General features: G+C 33.0%; 1 protein-coding gene across 1 annotated transcript in view; it reads right to left on the reverse strand.

Moving 5' to 3' along the window:
* PTEN (phosphatase and tensin homolog) overlaps positions 1-27070 on the reverse strand; it is a gene marked incomplete at its 5' end in the record, with an annotated part of 91129 nt that overhangs the window by 21441 nt on the left and 42618 nt on the right. Inside the window, 3 exons of the mRNA XM_010971256.2 lie at positions 8885-9123; positions 10891-10934; positions 16902-16946. Coding sequence (XP_010969558.2) covers positions 8885-9123; positions 10891-10934; positions 16902-16946 — 328 coding nt within the window. The remainder of the gene's footprint in view (positions 1-8884; positions 9124-10890; positions 10935-16901; positions 16947-27070) is intronic.

Here is a 27070-nt window from a genome sequence, read left to right on the forward strand (position 1 = left end):
TCACAACTCCCTTCTATGTACTCTTACTTTGGCCAAACTATTTAATTTCCCCCATATTATACTTTTCGGTTTTTAAATATGTTATCTTTATTAGATTGAAGTAGAAGGGGTATGCAAGCAGTCATCTGGGAAGTTTTACATATTCTCTAACATCTGGTCCAATTTAGAAAACATAATTATTTGATGCTTCAAGGTTTGACAGCAGCCACCCAAAATGCAATTCAGATCAGATACTTCTTGAGGGCTCCTACACATTTCATTCTGGTCTATTCAGACTTTGTATTTCATCCGGAAGCATTTATGATAACCTGTTCACTGAAAATTGCCCATTTCCCAATGAAATTTTCTAATTCATTAGCATAGACCAGAATATAATTTTTATTATCACTTCCATAATGTAGTTTTATTTCCTTCCTCAAACTTCACATCTGAATTTTGTTTTCCTTTCTTTCCTTTTTCCTTTGATTGGCTTTAAAAGAGATGTATTGGTTTTATTGTTATTTTCATACAATCAGTGTTTGGATTTAGTAGTTCAAATATCTTATTGTTTGCTAATTCATAAACTTATATTTTCTTATTAATTCATCTATTTGTTATTATCTTAATACCTCACATGGATTTGTATTTCCTAAATGACCCAGAATTATTTAAGTGGTTTTAAATTTCCAAATGGTTGAATTGGCCTGATTAAACTTTTTCTTAAAAAAAAGAAATCTCTAATTCTATTGAACTGTAACCAAGGAGTGGGGTTTATATATTTCTACATGGAGATGAGATTTTTATGGTTGGTGTAATAAGTTATTAATACTGGTAAGTGTTTTGTGGGTGACCAAAAATATGTTTTATGGGCTATTGTTATTATGTTAATCAAGCCATTGATGTATCTTCTTATTTTATACCTTCTTGATCTTAAAGTATATTTAAAGAAGAATCTTACTATCATTGCCTTCTATCAATTTTTCTTCAGTTCCTGCAGTTTTCACTTAATGTATTGTGATGTTATGTTTAGCACTTAAGAGTCTGTAACTGCTAAGTCTCCGTTATGGAGTGTACCATGTGTTAATATGACATTCTTGATCCACTTTTACACATTTTGTTGCAGATGTACTCTGATACTGATATCCTCTCATCTGCTTCTGAAATTTACATTTGCCTGGTATATCTTAATAAACCATTCATTTTTTAACCTGAGTTGTTTTATGTAAATCTCCTGTATAATTAACCTCTTAAAAAACAGAGATTTTAAAGTATAAGCTACACACACCTCTCAAATCTAGAATATTGCCATAACACTACCAGACCAGAATACCACCTGGATACCATAACACAAAATATGTAGTATTCTGTTCATATTCTGTGCATTAATACTCTCAAATCATCTTCTTTAAGACGGAACCACAATCTTAGTTAAGAGAGTAATTTTCTACCTCAGTAAACTTTTCACTAGCATTTCTAAACTCAGAAATCATTTATTTGTTTTAACATAGTGTTGCTTGAAGCTTGGAAATCTGTTTCAGAATGATCACAATAAGATCATTACAGGAAAGTAAATTTGACAAAGGAAGAAATAAGGCTCTTAGAAATGGTGAGTACTACAATGACAACATATAACAGTAGTTATTGTATATTAAGCAACATGCCATTTGTTTTACATATATCACTAACACTACACCACTTTATAAGACAGATACTATTTCCTCTATTTTAAGGATAAGAAAACTGTTCCAGCGCACGTAATCATCTTGTTCAAAACCAAGATCTGAACCTAAAAATTATGAGTCTGATTTAAAGTTTTTTTTACTCCTGTGTCCTGGATTTTACTAATAGCACACATACTATGTTATGAAAACACAGAAGTCACAACTTCTTTGAAAACAAAGAAGTCACAATCTCTTTGGGCTCTTATTTTTCCCATCTACAAAGAATCTCTAAAGTTTAGAGTGCTACAGTTCTATGAAACTAATTCTAAATATTAAATAGTGGTACATGAACCACAGAATCCTTGAGAGTAATATGAAGCAAAAACTGATATTTTTCTCTCTGTGTAGCATCCTTTCCCCTTTGGGAGCCTATCTCTCCCCCTGCGGTTTGGGGCGGGGCGGGGGGAGGGTTGGAAAGGAGGGGGTTGGGCCCTATTCTTCAACTTCAGATATATGACCCAAGTCTCTGGCAGAAGGTTTGGTTCAGGGATGGGTACATGCCCTAATCCAGGTAAGTCAGAACCTAATCTAGGAATTTTTGCTCAAATTGTAGGTCTCTTCCCATTGCAGCTGCTGAAGTAGACAGTGTGTAAACCTGGGGCTACTGTTTTGCCATTACTTGCAGAAAGTCTGCCTAAAAATCAAGTACATAAAGACGAAAGAAGAGAACTGAGAGAGAGGGATTTCAGACATCTGTTAAGCATCTAGATCCAGGCCAGAGCTTTTAGGGTTATATAAGCCAATAAACGTCTCCTTATGTTTAAGCTATTTTGAATTGGGTTTCTGTGACTCAAAACTGAAAGAGTTCTAATCCATTATAATACAGCCGCTTCTTTTTTAAGTTTCTATTTCTACTCCGAGAATCAAAATAATAAAGAAAACTAATTTGGACAAGAGAACACAGTACAGTAAAGAGAATACTGGATTTGAGGTTAAGAGAGACAGTTTTGAGTTATTACACAGAGAGATTAAATGACCTAGGATAGACTGATCTGTTTTATCATTTATATTAAAATGAGTCTGAGTTAAGTAATTGCTAAGGTCCTTCAAGGTATAAAAATCTTACAATTTTATGAATATACAGAGAATGGATAATAGGCTTAAATACCATGTATTAGAAGAACACAGTTTAGCCCAAGATAATTAATGTGTTAGAAAAAAATTTAAATGTTATATTAGGAGTTTTTTTTTTTTTTAAGCCAAAAGAGGATAATTACAGCTTATTTTGTTTTAAATGAAGAGAAAAATGAGAAAATTTCATTAGATTACTACATGGGGAAATTCAGTAAATAGACTAGAAAAAAACAACCTGATTGTATTGGGACATAAATTCATTCCTCAGAGAAACTGGAAAATTTCCTCTTCTTTGGATCACTTAGAGTGAAAATATTTATTATTTCTAGAAGATTTAAGTCTTCATTAAAGATAAGCTAATGAACTCATGTACAGAGATCATAACATACAGGAACTTTAATAATTACTTTGAAATCAAACAAAAAAAATCAAAACCTCAAATGTTTTTTCTTAGAAGTTTAATCAAACAAAGTAACTATTAATGCTTACTTTACCTGCCACCATTCTAGAAGGGGGAAGGGAAGGGAAAGAGACAGGAGTAGCAGAGATTCCAGGTAAGCCTGTCATATAATAGAAGTTTGTCTCTTTAAATTCAGATATTTTGGAAATCTTTCCGAAATATATACTTACCAGCATTGGTAGGATGTTTTAATTCTTTATTCATGGTTTATAGTAAATATTGTGAGCTATCTACTATACTTCTGAAATATAAGCACAAATGCAGATAGTGTGAGGCTTAGGACTAGATGGAAGTAACCCTAGGAGCTTCTTTTGGGGGTGTAAGGGGAGGGAACCACAACAGCTTGCTTTAGAATTTGCCACATGCTTATAAAGCAAAAGGATCAACTATGCAAAGCAACGATCCCTAGGGAAGTGTAACATAATTGCCTTCTTGTAAATTACTGAATAAAAGATAGAGGAGTCTTCCTGCCCTCAAGCAGTTATCCCACTCTCAGAACTAACTCTTTATAGGAGGTATCAGTTGTACTGACTTCTCTGCAACATTCAAACCCTGAAGTACTATTTGGGTATCACTAACACAACTGCACATTTTATGGTCAGCTGGCAACCACCACTCTGCCATCCAATTTGCACCAAGTCTGCTGAGAAAAATGTCAAGATGCTGCACCAGATTAATTTGAGGAGAGTCTCTGCAAAGTCTATAAATTCTTCACCAAAAACATGACAACTGGCTCCTCTTTCTCCAAACCAAGGGGGAAAAGGGGGGAGAGAGGCAGAGGGAGAGGGAGAAAGAAAAGGAGGGAGGGGAAGGGGAAGAGGCAGGAGGAGAAAAAGAAGAAACATTCTGCTCCTATATAAATGTCATCAGAACACAATTTTCTTCAGCTTCTTAATTTTTCTCTATAATTAAAAACAAGGATACAAGCAAAACAACATTAAAGACAGTTCTAATAAAATTAACCCTAAACAAATTGAAAAACTGATAAAATATATGTATCTCCTGAAATAGTGGTTCACAATTACAAAAATGCAAATGTACAGATGCAACCTAAAAAAAAAAAAAATACTGACCAGAGGATAAATCTCTTAGCAGAGGTTCCAAGAATAAAACTACTTTGGATAATCAATTACATTTATTATAAGATACTTATTTCTCTGGAAGAATTCCACAGTTGGGTAACAGCAGCTTTACCATGGTCAGCTAAGTTTTCTTATGATGAAATTAGTTATACTCTTCAAAGGTTAAAAATACTTTATTTCACTAGCATTCTGCTCGGTAAACATCTGATACATTTGAAAGTTTTAAGACAAATTCAAAAGATTTAAAGGGAGCCTGCAGCATTATATTTATAAGAACAACAACTTCAGGCAGTCCTTATTCTACTTAAATCAGGCGTCTTTTATGCTCCAGCATCTATTAAAAAAAAAAAAAAGTATAAACCGAGAAGCCTTGTCAAAATAAGCCAACTTCATCATTTTGTGACTTTTAAGGAGAGCCTGACGCTGCACAGAGATTAATACTGAACATTTTCAAACTTTTTTTACAATTCCAGGATTTATGGACTTGCTAATATAGAAAGAAGTTCACCAGTATGTCAGAGGATTCAAATTTTACTCTAAATGCTGTCATTAATTGTTTGAATAATCTTGTTCAAAGCAGTGTAAAAAAAGAAATATTCCTGTAAAAAAAAAAAAAGCTCATAATCATATGACTTGTATCTACTATGTCCAGCTTTCTAATGCTGTTTCAACCTAAAATGCAAACAATACCATTTTGAAAATACAGCTTTGTCAACAGCATCTGCTCATAAATGTCTTTTTGCCTTTTGAAATATACAGAGATAAAGGTAGGAGCACTTTAGGATACTCCTTTAGAGCCTGTGAATAATTCATACAGAAAGTGGTCTAGGTATATTAATTAATCATGAGCTAATAAAATAAGCCTAGCAGATCTCAATGATTTGACTTGAAGATGCTAAAGTGATCAATTTTGGCCTAATTACTTAACTTCAAGCCTTGATATCATGCAACAGCTAAACATAATCTTACTGAGTACATCCTTAATAGCATGTACAGAACCTCATTTTCTACTAGCCCATCACCTTTCACTTGGGTGGAATTTCAACATATAAGAGGAGGAAGAATATGCTGTGCCTAGAGCAGTTCTGTTGCTGATGTAGCTACCATTATATTCTACCACATGACACTGAAGGCTTTACATCTTATTTTCATAAATACTTATCATGCTATCTTTTCACTCTGGCCCCTGTATCACAACAATATCCCATTGGGCTTGTCATTTCATCAAATCTCCTCTCCTTACCTCTATAGAGAAACAGAACTGACACTATTACCAGATTGCAATAACTAGAATATCTTTCCACTGACAAACTAAAATATGTCTTCACTTTTTGATTATGGAGACTTCTCTTAGATCTAACTTAAACTGGAAGCAGAGGAAAAAAATACATATAATAAAGTTTAAGTAACCTTGGGTTTTCCTTTAATCCCTGAATATGATGGGATGAAACATCCCAAGTGCTTTTTATATGACTAGTTCTCACTATCAGAAGCATTCAGCCAACTACCCTGATGGAGCACCTACATCAGAGTATGTATTCTTATGTGTAAGGGTGGATGTGCATAAGAGGGTAAGAGGTAGGGAAGGAGGGAGTATAATAAAAACATGTGACACAGTAGTTTAGCCAGAAAGACGAGATCATTACAAAAACCTTACTTGCCCCCTGACTCAAAATCCTTGATTAAAGTACCCTACAAGGCTTTTGGCTATAATGCCAAAGAAATCACACAGGGAACAAGGTGAGGGCAAATGCCTTGGAAATAAATGGTCACCTTTCTGGTGCAAACTACAAATACAAGACTGTTGTAGTAACTCTAACAATTTTATCCATTCCAAAAAAACACAGTTTTTTCTAAAACTTTGCAGCAGGTCATGAATGACTTGGAGAGACCACATCTCTTCAGCAAATGACTTCTCAGTTTGGCTAGCTACTAGTTTTCATCAAATACACGCATGGTGGCACAAAGAATAATTCCTATTTTGGCATCCTTTTTGGACACTTCAGGGGATATTAACATTTTTAAAATGGTTACGTTTCTTTGCCCCCCAAAAAAACTTCTCCTGAAGAAATCTCAGTATTCTGTAGACAGATAGTATACCTTAATGCCTAGCAAAACACCTGGTTTTGCTGCTTCGGTGAAGACAGAAGCTCTACCTGTCACTGTGACTCCATCTTTGTTCATTAGTATGCACTGGTGTCTAAGACTCTACCATCAATCCTGAGAGAAATCTTATCTCTTGTAAAAGTATGCTACTGCTTCACAAATGCCAAGTCTTGAATCATAGACTGTGCAAGAGGATTTGTCAAGAAAAATCTGCTGTTGCTCAAGTTGCCAAATTTATGAAAGCCAAGACTTTCAATCAAGGACTTCTCAAGAGGTTTTGTCAAGAAGTGGGAGCAACTATGAAATTCTCTGCTACGCATAAGTTCATTGGCTTGCAGAAGACAAATCCTACAGCTAGAATTTTAACTGCATAAAATACAAACTCGTTAACAGTTTAACCCATCAACATTAAAACTAAAATGTGGAGTCATAATCCTTTCCTTCCTAACACAGCATCATGCCAGAATCTTGCCAAAAATGATCTCAACAACTAGAAGGCAAAGAAAATGATGCAAAGTGAATTTATCTGAAGAGCCTTAGAGAATTATTTCTTGACACAAGCCTACTTTCATCTCATAAAAGAATCTCGGTTCTATTTGCTCTTTCATTCGTTCACGAGACAGGGTTTTGAGCACTTGTTTTCATCAACAACAAAGTTAAAATGGATTGGTTATCAAAAATGACATAAAAGTTGCCAAGTCAAAGATAATGGTATATTTTTAACATGTTATTTAAAAGCTAAATAACAGCAGCCCTTTCATTAAAATTTATTATTGAGCAAAACTAAAGCTTAATTTTGGTTAATTTGTACCACTTTTATTCATCAATCTCAAGTAGTGAACTCTGATTTCAGCATAAAAAAGAAAATGAAACATAATTCTTATGAAGGTTTCTCTTGTATTCTTTGTTTAAAAAATAAGTTTCAGTGCAATTAAAAACTATAAGCAAAATTTTATATTCATGTACACCATGCACATTTTTCTGTGGGAGGATATTTATAGCCTTCAGCATATTTTTAAAGTATATAACATAAACAGTTTAAGAGCCCCTAACTTAAATCTAGTTCTGGCTTCACGCTACACAACTTTTCTATTTTAATTTTAAACTCTTTTTACCTGTTTTCTTTCCCACTATTGAAATGTCTGCCAATCATCTACCCTGTTTTAAATTTCTACCACTGCTTCTGCGACTGTATTTTAATTTGATCCATTTCTCTATGGTTTTCTTCCCACTCAGTCTTTTTCCCCTGTGCTGCCCTGTATTTATTCACTTAAGTGTAGAAAAATTTGCCTTCTATATTTTTAATAGGTAAAAGCAATTGTTTCTAAGTAAAGAAAGGATGAACCGAAGTAAACATCTCAGGTTCTCTGCTCTGGAATTCATTCTAGTGCTACCACCCCAGCGTGCACACAGTATACAGAAATGTGACGGCAAGCTATCCATAATCAACATTCAATAAAATCATGCATTAGTATTAAGGTTCAATTTTGTAAACTATCATAAATAAAAATAGTACTTTGGCATCCTTAGATATAATTCAAAAAAGTCACAAAGACAAATAAAAGAAGAAATGAGGAAGAAGTAAAGAAACCAGGAATCAATGCAACTATCCTGCTCAAAGTGATGGATTATGATCACTTATATTTATTCTGAAACTGAATTAAAATGAAATTAGTCTAAACTGGAAGAGAGCCTTCCTGATTGTAAAAATTATTAAAATTAGGATAAATTTTTCACAAAAGTTATGATGTCTCCCTCAATAGAGCTCGCTGAGTTCTTCTATCTGTCTGGAGAAGTTTGGATTTTTTCTTCTTAGAGACAGAGAAATATACAAATTCTCTTTGTAAGAAATGTAAACATGTTTTGCCATACTTACCATCCAAAGAAATAAATCTCTTGAAAATCACTGTAACAATTCTCCCAAGAGTTCACTTTTTGCTTTCAAACGTGTTACACAAATTAAATTTGTCACTGATTTTCAACAGTCTTTATTTTAGTCTTCCAAATAAGAGAAAAATCATTAACTAATCTTAGTTATAACTATGTTTATGAGTATTCATATCAAAGAATAATCTTTAAGTATTATAAAAGTAAAGATCACTTTACTAGGTAATGGCATCCAAGATAGTATCCAAAGACATTTTATTCTCAAGCAAGCTTCATGAATATCAAGCTTACTGTTGATTAATGTGCTGCTTTTTTAAATGCTTTGTAAAGAGTTCATGGGACCAAATATGCAACACAGATATTGGGTAAGATTTGCTAGCATGAAATGAAAATGCTACATGAACAGAAAAACTGAATGAATTAATCATTTGCTCATATGAAACTTAAGGTAGTACAATGATTTAAATGTTCAGAAGAAAGAAATAAGGGTTACCAACTATCTTTTTAAAAATCTGTTTTCCAATAAGTTCTCAGATTTAGGAAGAAGAAAGAAAAAAATATCAAATATAACTTACCTTTTTGTCCCTGGTCCTTACTTCTCCATAGAAATCTAGGGCCTCTTGTGCCTTTAAAAATTTGCCCCGATGTAACAAATATGCACAAATCATTACACCAGTTCGTCCCTTTCCAGCTTTACAGTGAATTGCTGCAACATGATTGTCATCTTCACTTAGCCATTGGTCAAGATCTTCACAAAAGGGTTTGATAAGTTCTAGCTGTGGTGGATTATGGTCTTCAAAAGGATACTGTGCAACTGTGGTTAAAAAAAAGAAAAGAAAAAAAGAACCTCAGAATAAGAAAAAAAATCTCCCCTGAACTGCTTATTAAAAGCAAGTTAACTTTGGAAATGTTGCATATAACCTTAACAGACGTTTTAAAAGAAAACCTGAACTCCAGAGAAAAATAATTTATTGTCTGATAATTTTCTAATTTTTGAATAGAAAACAGTCTCATTAAGTCAAACTTATCCATTAGACAGGGATACCAAGTATTGTTTTCCCCACTTTATGAAGGAGGAAACTTTGTAATGGAGTAGCAACAACATATCCTAGGTGATAACACATCAGAGGTAGAGGTAAATCCAAAACGAAATGTCACATGAGCCTCTTGTCAGGACTCTCAATGCATTTTCTAACACAAGGGGGTGTAATACTTAAATATTGCAGTATCACAAAACGTATATTCCAAAGAAAGTACGGATTACTAATAAATTAAGTGGAAAAGATTGCATTTTACATTTCATATAATAAAAATGCCAAGCATGTTATTTTAAAGATGGTCTTGCAAATGTTAATGTTGTAGACACACTTCAAAGTCATTTACAAAAGAAACTGAAAAAAAAAACAACTATTTATAAAATATACACAGTTATAGTAAAGTTTATCAAATGAAGTTTAAGGTCTTTTCACATGAATTACAAGAACCCAAAACTTCTCGGTTCCCTACAGTTAAGAGTTGAGTTTTTTAAAATTTTCTAGAAATAAGACTTTAAATATATCACTATTAAATTTTATCTTACTGGTCTCTGCCTCAGTTCCACTCTATTAAGATCCTTAAAATTCCTGACTGACATTCAATGTACTTAATTATCTTCTGTGTCATCTAAATACGTGAAAAGTCTTGCACATTTTCAACTTCATAATGTGGTACAAGATACAATCAATTAAGCCCTTGGGGTGACAGGACAGCTCTTCAAACAGACAATGACTACCATTACAAGGAGTCGTCAGGACAGCTTTCACTTAGCCAGCTGTCTAGCTGTACCATCATTCCATCTTCATTGCCCCAAGGGCATACAAAACACCCAGGAAACCTGTGAAACGTCTACTTAAAGTTAGATAAACCTTGATTAAAATACTCTTTGCCTAGTCAACAGTGGCCTAAATTCACTAAAAATGAAACATTCCTAGTGAACCTATTCTGGCTGTCAGCCATTAGCACTTCTGAATTCTCAAACCAACTGTGTGAAAAGTCCATTCTAGATTTTTCAGGAGAGAGCAATGGAAAATATATCGATCTGTAGCGGATGGCAGCATCTCCTTTTGACTTTCATGGCAGCATCTTGCCAAGCTTCTCAACCCTCCAGGTCTCTTATGGTTCAAAGGGATCCACAAAAACAAGTGAAAGTTTTTGTGTGCTCCAAGACAGAATTTACTACACCTGGAGAAGACTCATTTCGACAGAGTTAAGTTGTACTGCTTTCTCCCTGTAATTTCTTATTGTTACACTAAATGCCTTAATAGTAGATATAACCCTCTCTTTATTCTACTGTTAGTCTAGGAATTTCTCCTAATTCTTAGTCTATTCTACAATTTAGTCTTCCTAGTTCTACTGACAGGTTTATTTGATACTTGCTTCCAAAAGCACAATAGCAAAATTAAATTTATTTTTCAAATGTTCTAAGACCATCTTTAAGATAATATCTCACTTGATAATTGAGATTACCCATTATTGTCATGACAGTAAAATTTAGTCTTTTGGTTTCAAGTTATCTAACATAATTCAGTGTATTTATACCTACCTCTGCAGTTAAATTTGGCGGTATCATAATGTCTTTCAGCACATCTAAAAGAAAAGTTTAAATGTTATATATATAAAGTTATCTTTTGCACTTGAGAAAAAAGTATAATAGTAACATTTCCTGAACTTTATAATGTACCAGGCGTAGTGTTAAATGTTTTATATTAACTATTTCTTTTAATCCTAAAAGTCCTATGAAATAGGTACTGTTATTGTACCTTAATTGTAAAGTGTATATCCACACTTCACAGTTAAGGAAATTGAAGCTTAAAATGTTAAATGTATACAATTAGAGCTGATACATTTGCTTACAAAACTTGTGATGCCACAAATATACAACACTGCAAATTCAGCTGCATCTATACCTTCAAATTTCCTTTATGAAAATTGTGTCTGCTAATGGATTTATTTTTGATTTCACAAGTATGTGTAAGCTAGTTTCAATTTTATCTTTGCCTCAGAAGTCAGCATCCATAGCTTTCTCAAACTACTATTTTTTAAAGATATATATTAAAAATAGTAAAATTATAAGGACTAAAGAAACTGATGCTTATCTACTCAGACACAACACTTACAAAATTTTTTTAAACCAGACCTTTCTCTCCTTAGATAAACCATAGGTCATCTTTTTTCAATACTCCCTCAGGTTTTAAGTTTTAATTAAAGTCTGAGAGTAATGAAAAAGTAATAAGTAAAATCAATACAGAATAGTAAAATGATGACTTAGCATTATTTATAGCATGCTAAAATTTATCTCTGTAATAGTAGTGACACATTTGTTATCATGCATTGGTTGACTCATGATTAATAGGCCATGTTTATAAACATTAACAGGCTCAGAAAGGGAGTCCATACATTAGTTTCTGGTCAGCATCATCCTGGAAACTCCAACTACTATTCAAACCAGATTTTTTTTAAAGTATTTAAAATAAAAACTTAGCATATTAAAACAAATAAAGGTTCATAGCCTCTTAATCCACAATTTCAAAATTCCAAAATTATGAAACATCTAAAATTTTCTCTTACATTTATGGCAAACTCAATTGTGGCAGAAATTTATGTTCTCATAAACACAAATGTAGTCCTTAATTAACAGGAATACACTTAAGAGTGAAGAGTCAGATATTTTATTCTAGGTATTGTTCCAAACCCCACTGGGATGTTATGTAAAACAAAATACATGCTTTCATGTTACCTTTCTGAAAACTGAAAAATTCTGAATATTGAAACACAACTAGTCCAAAGAGTTTCAGATAAGCCATTGTGGACCTGTATTTTACATTCAGAAATCCTGAAAATACCTGTAAAGTTCCTCTATTTTAAATAGTTTTTAAACTCAAATCCATATGAAGGTTGAACTAATTATAAACAAATTGCAATCTACTGATTTCTAACTAGTCAAATCTGAAACAAATCAACTTTCATATTACTAAAAACAAATCTTTTCTGTTTTAGTATACTATAACTTAGCATACTGAGTTTTGCTAGAAAGAAAATTTATTTAATAATGACAAATGGACATATGCGCATCCTTGATAAATAATTTTACACTCACTCATATTGAAAAAAAAATGACAGGTAGGAAAAAGAGGATTGATCAAGAAAATAGTGACATTTTATACTTTCTTTGGTACAGATTAAAGAGGAGACCTGGTAAACAGTGAAGAATCCATAATAGAATATTTCATAAGGAATCACGTAAAGATGGGGCTTAGGAGGTGAGGGGGGAAGTGTAGAACAGGAAACAATTCTAAGAAACTGGTCTCATGACAGTACAACAAAAAATAAACATTTTGAGTTTCATGCAGCTGTAGTTCTCTAAAATTCCCATACTTTTTTAGCAGCTCAAAAGGTTTGGCTTGACAAACACTGCTTAAGAACTACCTTCTTCATACACTGATTCTCAAATATTATTGTTAGGAGGAAAAGTGAAAATAATGAGCTCCTTAATGTCTACCAGATGTGCACACACCTCACAAAGGAGTTTCCATGTTTTTAAATTCATCCTCACAATCATATAATAGTTAATATTATCTCTGTTTCATCTATGAGAAAGATATAGAAGAAGATTTAAGATTTAGAAAAGCATTACAAAACTCACCCCTAACCACAATATATAAATGGAAGAGCCAGGACTCAAGCCCCGCACCTCTGATCACAAAAGTCAAACTTTTTCCACTATTATTCCATACATACACATGTAATAAAAAAGAGAAAATGGTTTTAAAAACAAAATAGGGTGGAGGGTATAGCTCAGTGATAAAGCATGTGCTTGGCACGCATGAGGTCCTAGGTTCAATCCCCAGTGCCTCTGTTAAGGGGAAAGAGAATAAAATAAATTTAAAAAAAAACCCAACAAAACGATAACAAGTTATAGTCAAAGTCAGCCTTCCTACAAGAGCACCATTTGGCATAAAAGATAGAACCAACATGTTGATAATAACAACATGAAAAAGTTGTGAAAGTCTCTCCAGGTATGAATAGGGAGTATGTGAGAATATACACTGGGCCTAGTAGTGATGAAAGTGATCTGGGGAGGGGTTGTTTGGGTAAGAATGAAGACTCTCTTCATTAAAACCCTCTCTGATAACCATGTGCACACACACACAGTTTCTTATAAATTTTTTGTGGTATGTTAGTGATAAGACAAGTCTCTCAACAAATTGAAACTAAAGATACATGAATGACAAATGGGATTAGACTAAGGCAAGTGTTAGGAAGATCTAGCCATTTATACTTCATTATATCTAAACCTCAAAGATACCTTTTTTTTTTATCATCACCTCATATTGGCTTATATGAGACAAGAGAAGTGAAGATGCACTGAGAGTTTTTAATGAAGCAGTAGATAGAAGGTGAAGAAAGGGATAAGATTAATAGGAAAAGCTTCCAGAAAAGTAAGACTTGCCATAGAATCAGCTAAGTGTGTACGTCTCTTCTTTCCTCTTCAATGGAGCTACCCCTATCTTACAAGAGAAACCTTAATAGATAAAAATTAACAACAGCTAAAGGTTTATCACAAAATGATAGAGAACTGTATGTCAAACAGAATATACAATGAAATTCGGTAAACCTTTTAAATTAGTATCCAGTGAACATTTAAGTTTCTCAAAGGCAAGAACTATATAATGTGTCTTTATCCCCTAATTTTCCCCTCTTCCCCTTACCTCCACCAGTATACAGATTATACAGAGGAACATACAAAAATGAAATATACACATCTGCACAAAACAGATTTATGTACCAAGCAGTTTACCAAGTATACTCGAATTTGATTAATAATATGAGGCTAATTTTGTCCTTTCTTAAAATAACTTACTGGATGCCTGATAACACAGAGATAAAAACAGATACAGCCAGTTATTAGAAAGCCCACATTAAGAACTCTTCTTCATCTACATGTCATAATTGCCATAAACAGTTTAATAACCTATTAAATACAGGTATGTCTAGTGCAAATATTTTAAGATCTTTCCTTCAATTTACATGTTTTTAAAGACATACACACATGTAATTAATACTCTAAAATTAAAAGAAATAAAATACAAAAATCTATTACTTGTCAGACTCACTTACCCAGAGCCAGAAATATAAACAGGGGTAGAAAGGGAAAAAAAGAAAAAAAAAAAACAAACTGAAAAGTGACATCAGAACTAAACATGCTACAACTTGGTAGTTGTAAAAACTCCTGAAGTAAGTAAAATTTGGAGGGGGTTAAAACAAAGAAACAAATAAACAAAAACTAGGAAGGGAATACTGACATCAACAGTGGATGGTCTGCTACTGTATGTACCTGTGTGACCTTGTTCAACTCACTTAACTCCTCTAGGCCTCAGACTCCCCATCTGTAAAATGAGAAGGTTGGACTAAATGATCTCTTTCAGGTACTTTCCAGTTCTGAAAGTCTATGATTCCATTAAATTGATGCGGGGGGGGGGGGGGGATAAGGGAGTTAAAATATATGTACCAAAAGCTACTCTCAACTAATAATGAGACTGTTCATTAACTTGGGAGTCCAATGTCTGGATATATAAAAACAAACAGGCAGTCAAGTTTCCAGGCTAGATCCCAATGCCAACTTTAACCATAATAACACAAATGACCTACAATACTGACAGTATAAACCTAAGTCCTAAATTCTAGAAGCAGGAAGCCACTGCAAACAGGAATGAAAAGAATTTCCTTTCCTTTCTTTGCTTATAACGTTAAACCTGAATAAAGTTTTGAAAAAGGCAGAATCTGTCTTTAGCATCTTTCTACCTTCCTTCTGGGACCCTCTAAATGCCCAATCATGAGAGTCTAAGCCTGAAGTGACTCATTTAATGGACTCTAATTGTTGACAGTTCAAGTCCTGTTTTGTTTTGTTTTTTAACTTAACTTCTGAATCCAGTTGTTCAAAAACTACAAAGCTTTGGGGATTTTATTTTCCTCCACAGAAACACTCTGGCACCTGCAATGTTGTAGAAAATGTTAATCCAGAAAAGAGGAAGATACATCTACAGATCATGTGTAAACTGAGGCCCACCTAAATTTAAGTTTCTACAGCACCAGCACCTTTTACCTTCTTTCATCTTGTTACATATTAGCATTACACTCTCCACATACACACACTCCATAATCTGACTGTAATGGATTATCTGCCATATTCTGAACACTAATATGCCAACAACCTTCTTACATGCCATTCTCTCTGCTTGCAATGCCATTTCCCCTCCCCCTAAGCCTGCACATCAACCTCTATATTCTTTTTACCGCAACTCAAACATGCCTTTCTTGATGTAATCTTCCCTGTGAGGTACAATTACTGTTTCCACTGTTCTCCATATAGCCCTCTTCTATAAAAGAGTTACCTCTTCTATAATACTTTCTCTACCTTTCACATTAGATGATAATTACCTGAAGGCTGGAACTACATCTTATTCATGTTCGTACTAACAAAATGTTTTAAAATGTCTAACATATAGCAAGCACTCAATAAATGTTTGCTTTTTTATGAATCTTAGGCAATCAGTGAAAACTCACTAGGAAAAACAGTAATAGTGTCTACTTCACTCTCATGTCTTCTGAAGTCTTATCAGAGCAGAAAGACCACTAAATTAAAGATAAAAAAGCAACATCCCACAAGCCAATAAGGCAGAGATATTATTTCATCCTTTTTGGTGAAGATTTGAAAGCCCACTGAGGGCAGAAAAGAATCTTGTTCTTACATTTGATAAATAGACTCTACAGAAATTATAACAGTAAATTAGTATACATAACTTTAGATTAAAAAATCTCCCCTTGCATAATTTATACATATCACATCAGAAAAATAAAAGTCAGGTAGAAATATAACACATTTTATATACCATTTTTTAAAATTAGAAAACGGTCAATACTTTGGGAAGGGAAAATAGTCAAGAGCAAAAAATGGTAAAGTATTTTCTTCACATTTTTCTTTCCTTCTTTTTTCTTTTTCACATCTCTACTCACAAAGTCAAAAGAAAAAAGGAAAGGTTAAAGATAAGGTCAGCTACCTGTACCAAGTGGCAATCTTTACATCAGACAAGAGAAACCACCCCATTCAACAATTTTAGGTAACTTACTTATTTATGTTATATACAGTTAGAGAATACCCTAATAGATGTTTCAATCAATTGACCTAAAGACACGGAATAAACAAAATTACATCCATTCTGGAAGCATCCCTTCATAGAAGATGGTATTAATGCATTAACAGAAGCTCTGCTGTAAATTACACTTTAAGTTATCACATGGTTATGGGCTCAAAGATGGGCTAGATGCCAAGTCATTTAAGGCAAATCAAGTAACATGAATCTGTGCCAACACTGTCGTACCTCATCACTACACTTTCTAAATGACCTAACAATGCTCTCAATCAAACTTCTTGAACTAATTGTTTCAGGAATACAGTTCTGTTAAAATATATCTTTACTTCATTCTAACATGGAAATAAATTTCACTTAATAGTTATAAGATATTTGCAAGCAACAAACAAGAAAACATACTTACAGATTGTATATCTTGTAATGGTTTTTATGCTTTGAATCCAAAAACCTTAAAACAAAACAAACAAACAAAAAGCCACCATTAACAAAAATGAGCTAACATTTTAAATTACATTAATACCATTGAGGAAAACCAAAAGACAGATTCTCTTTTTCCTAATCTCAAACACCATTTAAGAAAAATAATTAAATTCTATTAAATATTCCCTCCATGGGTTTGAACGAGTAATCATGTCTTTCTCAAACAATTATTACATTACATAGATTTATACAATCTGAAGTAAAGCCATAGTTTTTCACAGGATGAATATTTTCATAATCTCTCTTCAGCCTAACATAATGAGCTTGAATATTAAGAAATAACTTCTTTAAAAAGCAGCATTAGTATTTAGCTCAAGTTCACCTAGCTTATACAGTTTTGTGAGAAACAGTCACATGCAAGTCTTAAAAATAATCTTGAAAATTCAGCCAATATTTTCTTTCAAACTAAAAATTTGATACTAGAAAGATGCCAAGTAATAACTATTAGCTGTATACAACGGTTATTAAGAATTTTCACATATATATTCTCATTTGACTCTCACAAACATCTGGTAGTTAGAGCTTATTCACATTTTACAGATGAGGGAAGCAGGTGTCAAAGAAATTACAGGACTTGCCCAAGGTCATACAGCTAAATTAAAGAATCAAGGCCAAAGACCTCTCCCTCAACAATTAATTAAGAAACTAAACAACCACAACATTACAGCCAACACAAACACTTACTATATGCCAGGCACTTTTTAAAAGTATTTTATACTCTATACATATAAATTTGTTTAATCCTGTGAGGTAGGCAACCGAGAGGTTAGAAAAATATAAGGCTGAGGAAATAGCAGAATAAATAGAAAACAGAAGAGAAGATTTTAAAAGATTTAAAGTCCAGGAGATTTAACATATCAATAGGCATTCCACAGAAAAGAATAGAAAAACAGGAGAGGAAATTCACGATATAATTCAAGAAAAATACTCAAAATTGAAGGCTATGAATTTCTAAACTGAAAGGACACAATGAGTATTATGCAAAAATTATTAACATAGGCCTCAATAAAGGCATACATATCTTAGTGAAATTTCTTAATGTTAAAGAGATAAACATAAAACCCTAGAAGCTGCCTGAGAGAAAACAGGTTTCAAAAAAGGAATCTGGAAACAGAATGACATCAACCTTTTCAATGGCAACACTAGGAGTAAGAAAACAACTGGGTAAAACCTTCTGGCTTAGAAGAAAAATTACTCCCAGCCTAGAATTCCATATCAAGAGAGACTATAAAACAAGTGTGAATATGTAACAAAAGCCTTATTAAGTATTAGGAAAGTCTCAAATAATTTTGCTTTCCATACATTCTCTCTCTTAGGAGGTTACTAGAAGATGTGTTCCACCAAAACAAGGGTGGGAAACCATGAAAGACAATGACAAGTTCCAGAAACTGATGAATCCAACTCACAAGAAGGAAAAAGAGAATCCCTGTAATGAATGGTGAAGGTACATCTCAAGTAGACAGCCACACAGCAAGCCTAGAGAACTAATCCAGATTAGGGCAGATGGAGAAGGTTCCTGAGGAAGATGAAATTGATATAATACCGAATGTGTTCAAACGTGCCCAGAGATTTATACAACTAGGGGCAAGTTTAGAGATGACTTAATTAAGAATGTACAAACTAAACAAGTTAGAGAGAGAGAGAGAGAGAGAAAGGGAGGCGGGAAGGAGGGAGAATTGTAAATCCACAGAAAACAAACTGTGCAGGAAAAACCAGTTATAATACACTACATCACTTAACTTTGAATGGCATTTATCTAGTCATGACACAAAAGTCCAATATTGATATAATCAAAACTGTAATTTAACTATTTGAAGAAGGGAAGAATGAAAATATGTGTGTGCTGAGGGGGTGGGGAGGACAGTCCATAAGCTTGAATGTGAAAAATTATGTGACATAGTGATACAAGCAGTACTTGTAACTTTGTCACTAACTGAAATGTCACACTACAGTTGTTGAAGATATCAAAGTACTACTTACAATCCCAACACTTCAAAATTAACATAGTCATTATACCTGCCAATAGATTTAATGTGTTAATAACTATTATTATATAGATATTTTAAAATATTTTATAACACTTATAACCAAAACTAATAGGCATATTATAATCCTATGAATTCTATCTTGTGGGCTTAAAATCATTCTAAGACAGGGTTCATAAGCTTCACTAGACTGTCAAAAAGGTACAAGGCATAAGATTAAGAATTCTTGCCACAGGGCAAAGGGATATAAAGGAAAATAACTATTTTGTTGCTATTGTGGTAGATGTTGTTAATAAGCCCTATGGAACTATTTGATTCTAATATTTTATGTCTACAACTTTTTAAAGTAAATATTTAAGGTATGTGTAACTTTCTATGATTCCTTGTTTTAACCCACTACTTCAACCAACCCAGGAAGCACTGATTCTGCTTAGAAAACTTCTACTGAACTATAAATATTCTATAGGAAAACATGGTATGTTACACACCCTTTCACTCCAGTCTATTTTGCCCTTTATCTTCTACATTCCTTTATCTTTCTCAATTTGTACTTTTGGATTTTTCTTTAAATTGAGGTAAAATTTACATAAAGTAAAATACACAGATTTGGGGGGTACAATTCTGAGTTTTGTAACAACCACCTCAATCAAGATATAGAATACTTCCACCACCTCAGAAAATTCCCTCATGCCCATTTGCAGTCAAGCCCCACCAAGCTCTTAGGTAGCTACTATGATTACCATAATATTAGTTTGGCCTTGTTCTTTAATTTCATATAAATGCAATAATATAATATACAGTCTTTTTTAACTGGCTTCTTTCCCTTAATATAATGTTTTCCAGACTTATCCATGTATCCAGATTTATCCACCGTTAACATGTATCAATAGTTCATTCTTTTTATTCTGAGTATTATTCCATTATATTACCATAATACCATTTGTTTATCCGTTCTCCTTTGATGGGCATTTGGGATGTTTATAGTTTGGGGTTATTATGAATGAAGTGTATAAACATCTTGTGCAAGTCTCTTTGGGGACATATGCCTCATTTCCGACACCGAGTAGAAGTGCTCGGTCATAAGTAGATAGGTGGGTGTATATTAAGCTTTATAAGAAACTACTGAACAGCTTTCCAAAGCAGTTGTACCATTTTATAGTCTTATCAACATTTTAAAAGAGTTCCAGTTGCTCCATAGTCTCATCAACATTTGGTATTGTCAGTTTTTTAAAATTCTAGTCCTTCTAATGGGTGTGAAATATCTTGTGTTTTTTTCTTTTCTTTGATGACTAATGATGTTCAGCATATTTTCATTTGTTTATTAGCCATTTTTATACTTTCTTCTGTTCAAGTCACTGACTCATTCCCCACCCCCAATTGGATTACTTGTCTTTTTTCTTACTGATTTATAGGAGTCTTTCTGGGTATTCTGGGTACAAGTCCTTTGTCAGATATTTGCTCCTTGTGTATGACCTGCCTTTTCATTTCCTTAATAATGTGCTTTGATAGATAATCAACAACTTCAGTTTTTTATAAAATCCAATATATCAAAATTTTTTGTTTTTTAGAACTTTGTACCCTCTGAGAAATCTTTCCCTATCCTTAGAGTTCATAAAGATATTCTCTATGCTTTCTTCTAGAAGATTTATACATACTTTTAGACTTTTCTACTTTTCTCAATTTCTATTTTAATTTGGCTGGAAATTTAGAATTGCTTAGAGTAATCAGAATAACTGAAACATGGACCAATGATTTGAAGGACAGTGATTATAAAATTTAGAAAACAATTCATTGCTACCTGCCATATCTTTTACCATAGTTTTTTTTTTCTTTTGAGGGAAAATAAATAAGCAAAAAATAATCTGCAAAATACAATTTCTCACAGAAAGCCTGCAATATAAATGTGAGCAGGGGAAAAAGTGTTTTGAAGGATCAATAGTGCATTTTTAGTTTATTTTGACTCTAGTAATTTTCTGTTTTGAATCTAAATACATAAACCAATACTAAATTAATAGGAATATACACATCCCACTGCCCATCTCCAATGAATGAACACTCTACACATGTGGCAGCCCTGAATACACTTAAACTGGAGTCCAAAAGAGTGATAGAATACATAGCAAAATGGTCGCAGTGGTTATCCTAGGTTTTCAGGGAGAGATCGAGGTTTTCATAATTTATTTTAAACATTTCTACAATTTTGTTGTTAAAACATAAGCATATCCTACTTTAAAAAAAGTTCTGTCCTAGTCTATCTTCCCAAAAAAGTAACAGTTGATGAAGTTATATCACATTATTTTTCATTTCCAAAAAGTGGGCTTAATGAAAATCCATGTTTTTTTGAACAATATGCTTTAGAGTTTATATGAAATTAATATTTTCATGTACTTTTTGAAGTAGAAAAAAAAGAATCAAATTTTTTACGTGACAATAATCCTCCATGAGAAATAATTAAGTTTTAATGAGATTCACACAATTTGTTCATAAATACTCCTTAAGTTTTTCTTAATTATATCTTCATTCATAATGAGCCTGTTGAGGATATTAAAAAAAAAAATTAATGACACACACTGTGTGAGAAATGATAACTGAACAACAAAACACAAACAATTCATTAAAATGTTAGTAACATGTTATGTCTTTAAATTCTTCCTAGACTCTAGTGAGGGAAAGCCCATTCTTTAATTTCATCAAGACATCTCTTATGTAACTTTAGCTAGGTGTCTGTAACATATGTTCAAAGCTGATTTTTATTCTCTTTAAATTTCAAGTATTATTTATAAAGGGCACAACTGCTAAGAATTTCTGCTTTCCAATCTTTCACTTTCTATGTTCCATTCAGGTAGTACTAAAGGCTTATTAAATGAACAGTCTCATTGACTCCTCATAATATACATTTAAAAATAAAATGACTTCAGTTATAGAAAAGAAAATTATCTGTTAGGGCAAACTTTCATTAAAGTAACTATCCCACAAAAGAATACTGACTGAGCTAGTAAAATGAAAATACATTAGGGATAGACGTCAAATAGATGGTGGTCTGTTGAGGTGCAATATTAAGGCTATTAAAACAATGTCCAGGTTGGAGATGGGGAAAGAATATCTTAATTGATTACCAATGTCTGCCATTAGTGAGGGAGAGAGCAATATAAAAATCTTCATTCTATTTGCCATTTCTAGAGAACATCAATGTACATTATGGGTAAAATTCAATTATAAGTAAAATCTGAACATTACAAATGATTATATAATAGCAAAGTTATTGCAACCAGTAGATTAAAGTTCTACTATGACTAGGCTTTAAATAACTTTGTCCTAAAAATCTTTTTTTATATTGGTATTTGATATAAAGGGGCCATCTCTTAAAAGTTTTCTGACAGTAGCATTTATATATTTTTAACCATTATAAAGTATCTGGTACTGGAGTTTTCCTCTTGTAAACAACTGTAAAACTGGGCAAAATGTATGAGGCAACCATTTTTGGGTACTGAACAAAAAGCAGTACAGGAGATCCTTAAGGAAAAAGAAACATGAGGTAACCCCCATGGTTGCCTTGCTTTCAGCTGGGAGGCTTTTTTCTGACACAGCAGAAGGAAATGGAGCAAATGGAACAAAGGTTTCGGTGAAGCAAACACGCAGAGATTGGTTCTGGGTGGTAAGGCAGCTACAGTTTGTGGAATAGGGTAGCAGAGAAGGAAGGATGAACAGAAGGAGGGACTTCAAAGTCTTTATGGAAATTCACTTCAAGTCATTGGCCAAGGGTTGGGCGGCACATGTGCAGAATCTGAAAACATAATGGAGATGACATCAGAGAGAGAATAGCACTGGGAGAAGTTTCAGAGTGTTGAAACCTCATTGATGACCCCAGGTATTATTCAGCTGAGAACTCAGAAAGGCCATGCTTTAGGAGTAAGGACCATGTCCTGAGACAAAAGACAAAACTGAAATAGGCTTGCCTTAATAAAGAAAACCAAGCCTGACAATACCAGAAGAGTAACCATTAATTTAAATGCCTGCCAAAATGAAACTAGGCACGTTTACAGAAAGTAACAATCCAGACACCCTACAACATATCACCTGCAACATTCATCATTCAGTTAAAACTTACTAAGCATGCAAAGCAGGAAAACATGACCTATGACCAAGAAAAGAAAAGCAGTCAATAGAAACCAGCTATAAGACAAACCAGATGCTGGAATTAGCAGATATCAACTTTAAAGCAGCTATTATAAATACATTCAAGAATGTATAGCAAAATGATTACACTAAGTGAAAAGATAAAAAATCTGAGCAAAGACATAGAAACTATAAAAGACAGAAATCCTAGGTCTGAAAAGTACAATGTCTGAAAGTAAAAATCTACTTGCATGATCTTAACATAAGACTGGAGACTGCAAAAGAAAGATGTGACAGATTGTATTTTCCAAGAATGACTGCATCTCCCATCACACGTGTTCTTTATACAACATAACCTTAACACTTCTCCCAGCAAGTGGTGGAGTCTATGTATGGTCCCTCCCTCTTGAACCTGGCCGTATCTTTGTGACTGCCTCAACGTTAAGTAGAATGTATATTCCACATTATTTATGTTTCGAAGTGGTTTGTTATGCATAAATATTAACTGAAACATAAAGATAATGAACTTGACAACAGATTAGTAGTAATTATCTAACCTGACAAACAGAAGAAAGAAATTGAAAAAACCCTTACACCACCCATGGTGTAAATATCAACTTAGAGATACTAGAAGCACAATAAATTTGAAGGAAGACAAATACAAAAAGAAACACAATCTGTATATCATAATCAAAACCACTAAAAACCAAAAATAAAGTGGGAAAAAACAAAAGGAGTCAAAGAAAACAAGACATTAAAAATAGGAGAATACCAGCAGGCATAATGGCTGACTTCGCATCAGATCTAATGAAATGACATCTTTAAAGAGCTGAAAAGGAAAAAAAAAAAAAAAAAAAAAGTCATCCCACAAGTCTATATCCACCAAAAATGCCCTTCAAAAACAATTAACAAAAGCTGAGAGAATTTGTCACTAACAGACTTGCCCTCAGGCTGAAGGGAACTCACTCCAGATGAAAACTTTTGAGTATATAGAAAGAAACAAAAAGCATCAGAAATAGTAAATATAGGAGTAAATAAAAAAGGACATCTTTTTCTTCTCTTGATTTCTCTGAAAGACAAGTGACTGTTCAAGGCAAATAAAAAATATTCTGGGGTTTATACATATATAGATATCAAATATATGACAAAAATCATACAAAAGAAACAGAGGAAAATAGAATTTTAGTGCTGTAGGGTTCTTACATTTTAACGCTCACAATATTAACTTTAAGAGAACTATAAAATAAGCTAAGAATGCATTCTATAATCCCTAGAGCAAACTTTATACATGTATACATGTATGTATAAAATCAAATATATTTATACACATACATACACATATATATATGAAGAGATACGGCTAAAAAGTCAGTAGAAGAATTAAAATGGTACACCTACAAATATTCTTTTAACCCCCAAAGGGACAGGAAAAAAGGAATGAGAGAGAATGAAATTTAAATAGGAGTGAATGAGTATCAGACAACTAAACCTGGTAGACTTAAATGGTGAACTTAAATAAAACATATTAATCATTATATTAAATATAAAGACTAAACACTCCCAATAAGTCAGTGACTATAAAGCAAGTTCAAAATTGACCGTCATAATATTTCTTTATGAAATATAGTACATATAAATAAATTTTTACCTATACTTGCTATACAGGCTGGCACACTCTACCAGCAAATTAATATACTATGCAATGTCCAACTTGAAAGAAGCAAGACAAGACTACATAAATCAAATGCAAAACTCAATCTAGATGCTTTATACATTAACATTATGCTACTGAACTCTTTCCAACAGAGGAAAAAGAATCTAGGTTGCAAGATAAGCTTTATATTGACTCTCAGAAGGCATCATAAATTCAGTTATTGCTTTGGTGAAGTTACTAGTGGTCCTTCCACCTGTAAGGGTTGGACTTGATACTGTCAGTACACTGAGTGGTGATTTTATTTTCAGGGACAAATCCAAATCCATATCATATGACTGATATACAAGTATCGTAATGACAATAATGGCAATATACTAATTTACTTGGAAAAATCCAACTGCCATAAGAACTAAATAATTCATTTATTTATGACCATATCTCATCATAAGCAGACCTAAAAAGTGAAATCAGAATCAGTAAAGGTGGAATCAAACAAGAGGAGCTAGTAAAACGAAGCAATTTTTAATAGACTAAGATATTCTAATGTTTCTATCTCCACAAAAGGAACAGTCTTGCCAAAAATATCTTAAGTTCGTCAGCTAAGGATTCCTTTCCCTTGGCAGTGTTTTCTTCATGTTTCAATAGCTAACCAATCCTTCTTTTCACTGAAAGGCTTTATATAAACCAACTAAATATATTCTACTGAATTAAATCAAGGCCCAAGAGTAATTCTGCTTCTTAAAAGTGAACTGGTGTATCTCTGCTTGGCGCCAATACTTAAGTCTATATTATTAGAGCATTTAAATCATTTTCAAATGCTTGGGAAACTAATAAAAATTCATCTAACAAATATTTACTGAACTCTTGCAATGTGACAAGCACTACCGTTGATACAATGGTTTAAAAAACAAAACTCTACGGACTAACAACCACAGTCATAATAACAATTGCTCCTAGTGGCTTGAAAGAAATCCAGTAGCAAACCCCCTTTCAAGGTATACCATACAGAAAACAGCCTAAGAACCTGGACAGTTCCTACTAATCCAAAAATAGGTTAAAAAAAAATAAGAAAGAAAAGAAAAAGAATTAACATCTGAAAAGAAAAAATTACTTATTTGCTACATTTTTCTGTAGGTAAGCCACTATTTGGTAACTATTTATTTCCTCTGCTGTATTTCCATTGAATCAACATTTGCTCTTAAAACTCTAATATATATCTACAGTTGTTACTGCTACTTACTGCTAAAACGTGAAACTGGGTTGTTTGGGTTTCTTTTTTTTTGGACATAAATCATCTCTGCCTTAATCCTCTTAAAACAGGTAAGCTCCAAACATTCCAGTCCTTAACTATTTTCTCCTAGTCATCTCTAGGTTGTCAGAATTAAAATCAGTTATTTATCCAATACAAGAAAAGATACTTATCTTCCAGACAGAAAATAAATAAGGAACAGAGAAATTAAATGATACAACAGAAAAATTAGAGTTGGTGGATATTTTCAGAGCATTACACCCCCCCCCAAAACAGGATATACATTCTTTTCAAGTGCACACGAAACATTTTCTAGGATTGATCATATACTTGGGCACAAAAGAAGCCTCAACAATTTTAAGACAGAAATTATCTCAAGCATCTTTACTGACCACAATGCCATGAAACTAGAAATCAACTTCAGAGAAACAAAGGAGAAAAAAAGAAAAGCATGGAGATTAAACAACATGCTCTTAAAAAAAAACCAATGGGTCAATGATGAAACCAAAGTTGAAATTAAAAAATACCTTGAGACAAACGAAAATGAAAACACAACCACACAATATTCATGAGACGCAGTAAAGGCAGTGCTAAAAGTGAAGTTTATAGCAATACAGGCCTTCCTCAAAAAAGAACAATCTCAAATAAACAATCTAACCCAACAGCTGAAAGAATTAGAAAAAGAAGAGCAAAAACAAAGTCAGCAGAAGGAAGGAAATAATAAAGATCAGAGAGGAAATAAATAAAATAGAGATCAAAAAAATAGAAAAAAATCAATCAAACCAAAAAATCTGGTTTTTTGAAAGAGTAAGTAAAATCAACAAACCTCTGGCCAAACTCATAAAGAAAAAAGACAGAGCACAAATATGCAAAATAAGAAAGGAAAATGGAGAAATTACAACAAATAAAATAGAAATACAGAATATCATACAAGAATATTATGAAAAACTATTGGAACCAAAATGGATAACCTAGAGATGGACAAGTTTCTGGAAACATACAGTCCACCAAGACTGAATCAAGAAGAAACTGACCACTTGAACAAACCAATCACTAGAAATGAAATCAAATTAGCAATAAAAAACCTC

The sequence above is a fragment of the Camelus bactrianus genome, chromosome 11 (genome assembly GCF_048773025.1).
Source record: "Camelus bactrianus isolate YW-2024 breed Bactrian camel chromosome 11, ASM4877302v1, whole genome shotgun sequence".
NCBI classification, from domain to species: domain Eukaryota; kingdom Metazoa; phylum Chordata; class Mammalia; order Artiodactyla; family Camelidae; genus Camelus; species Camelus bactrianus.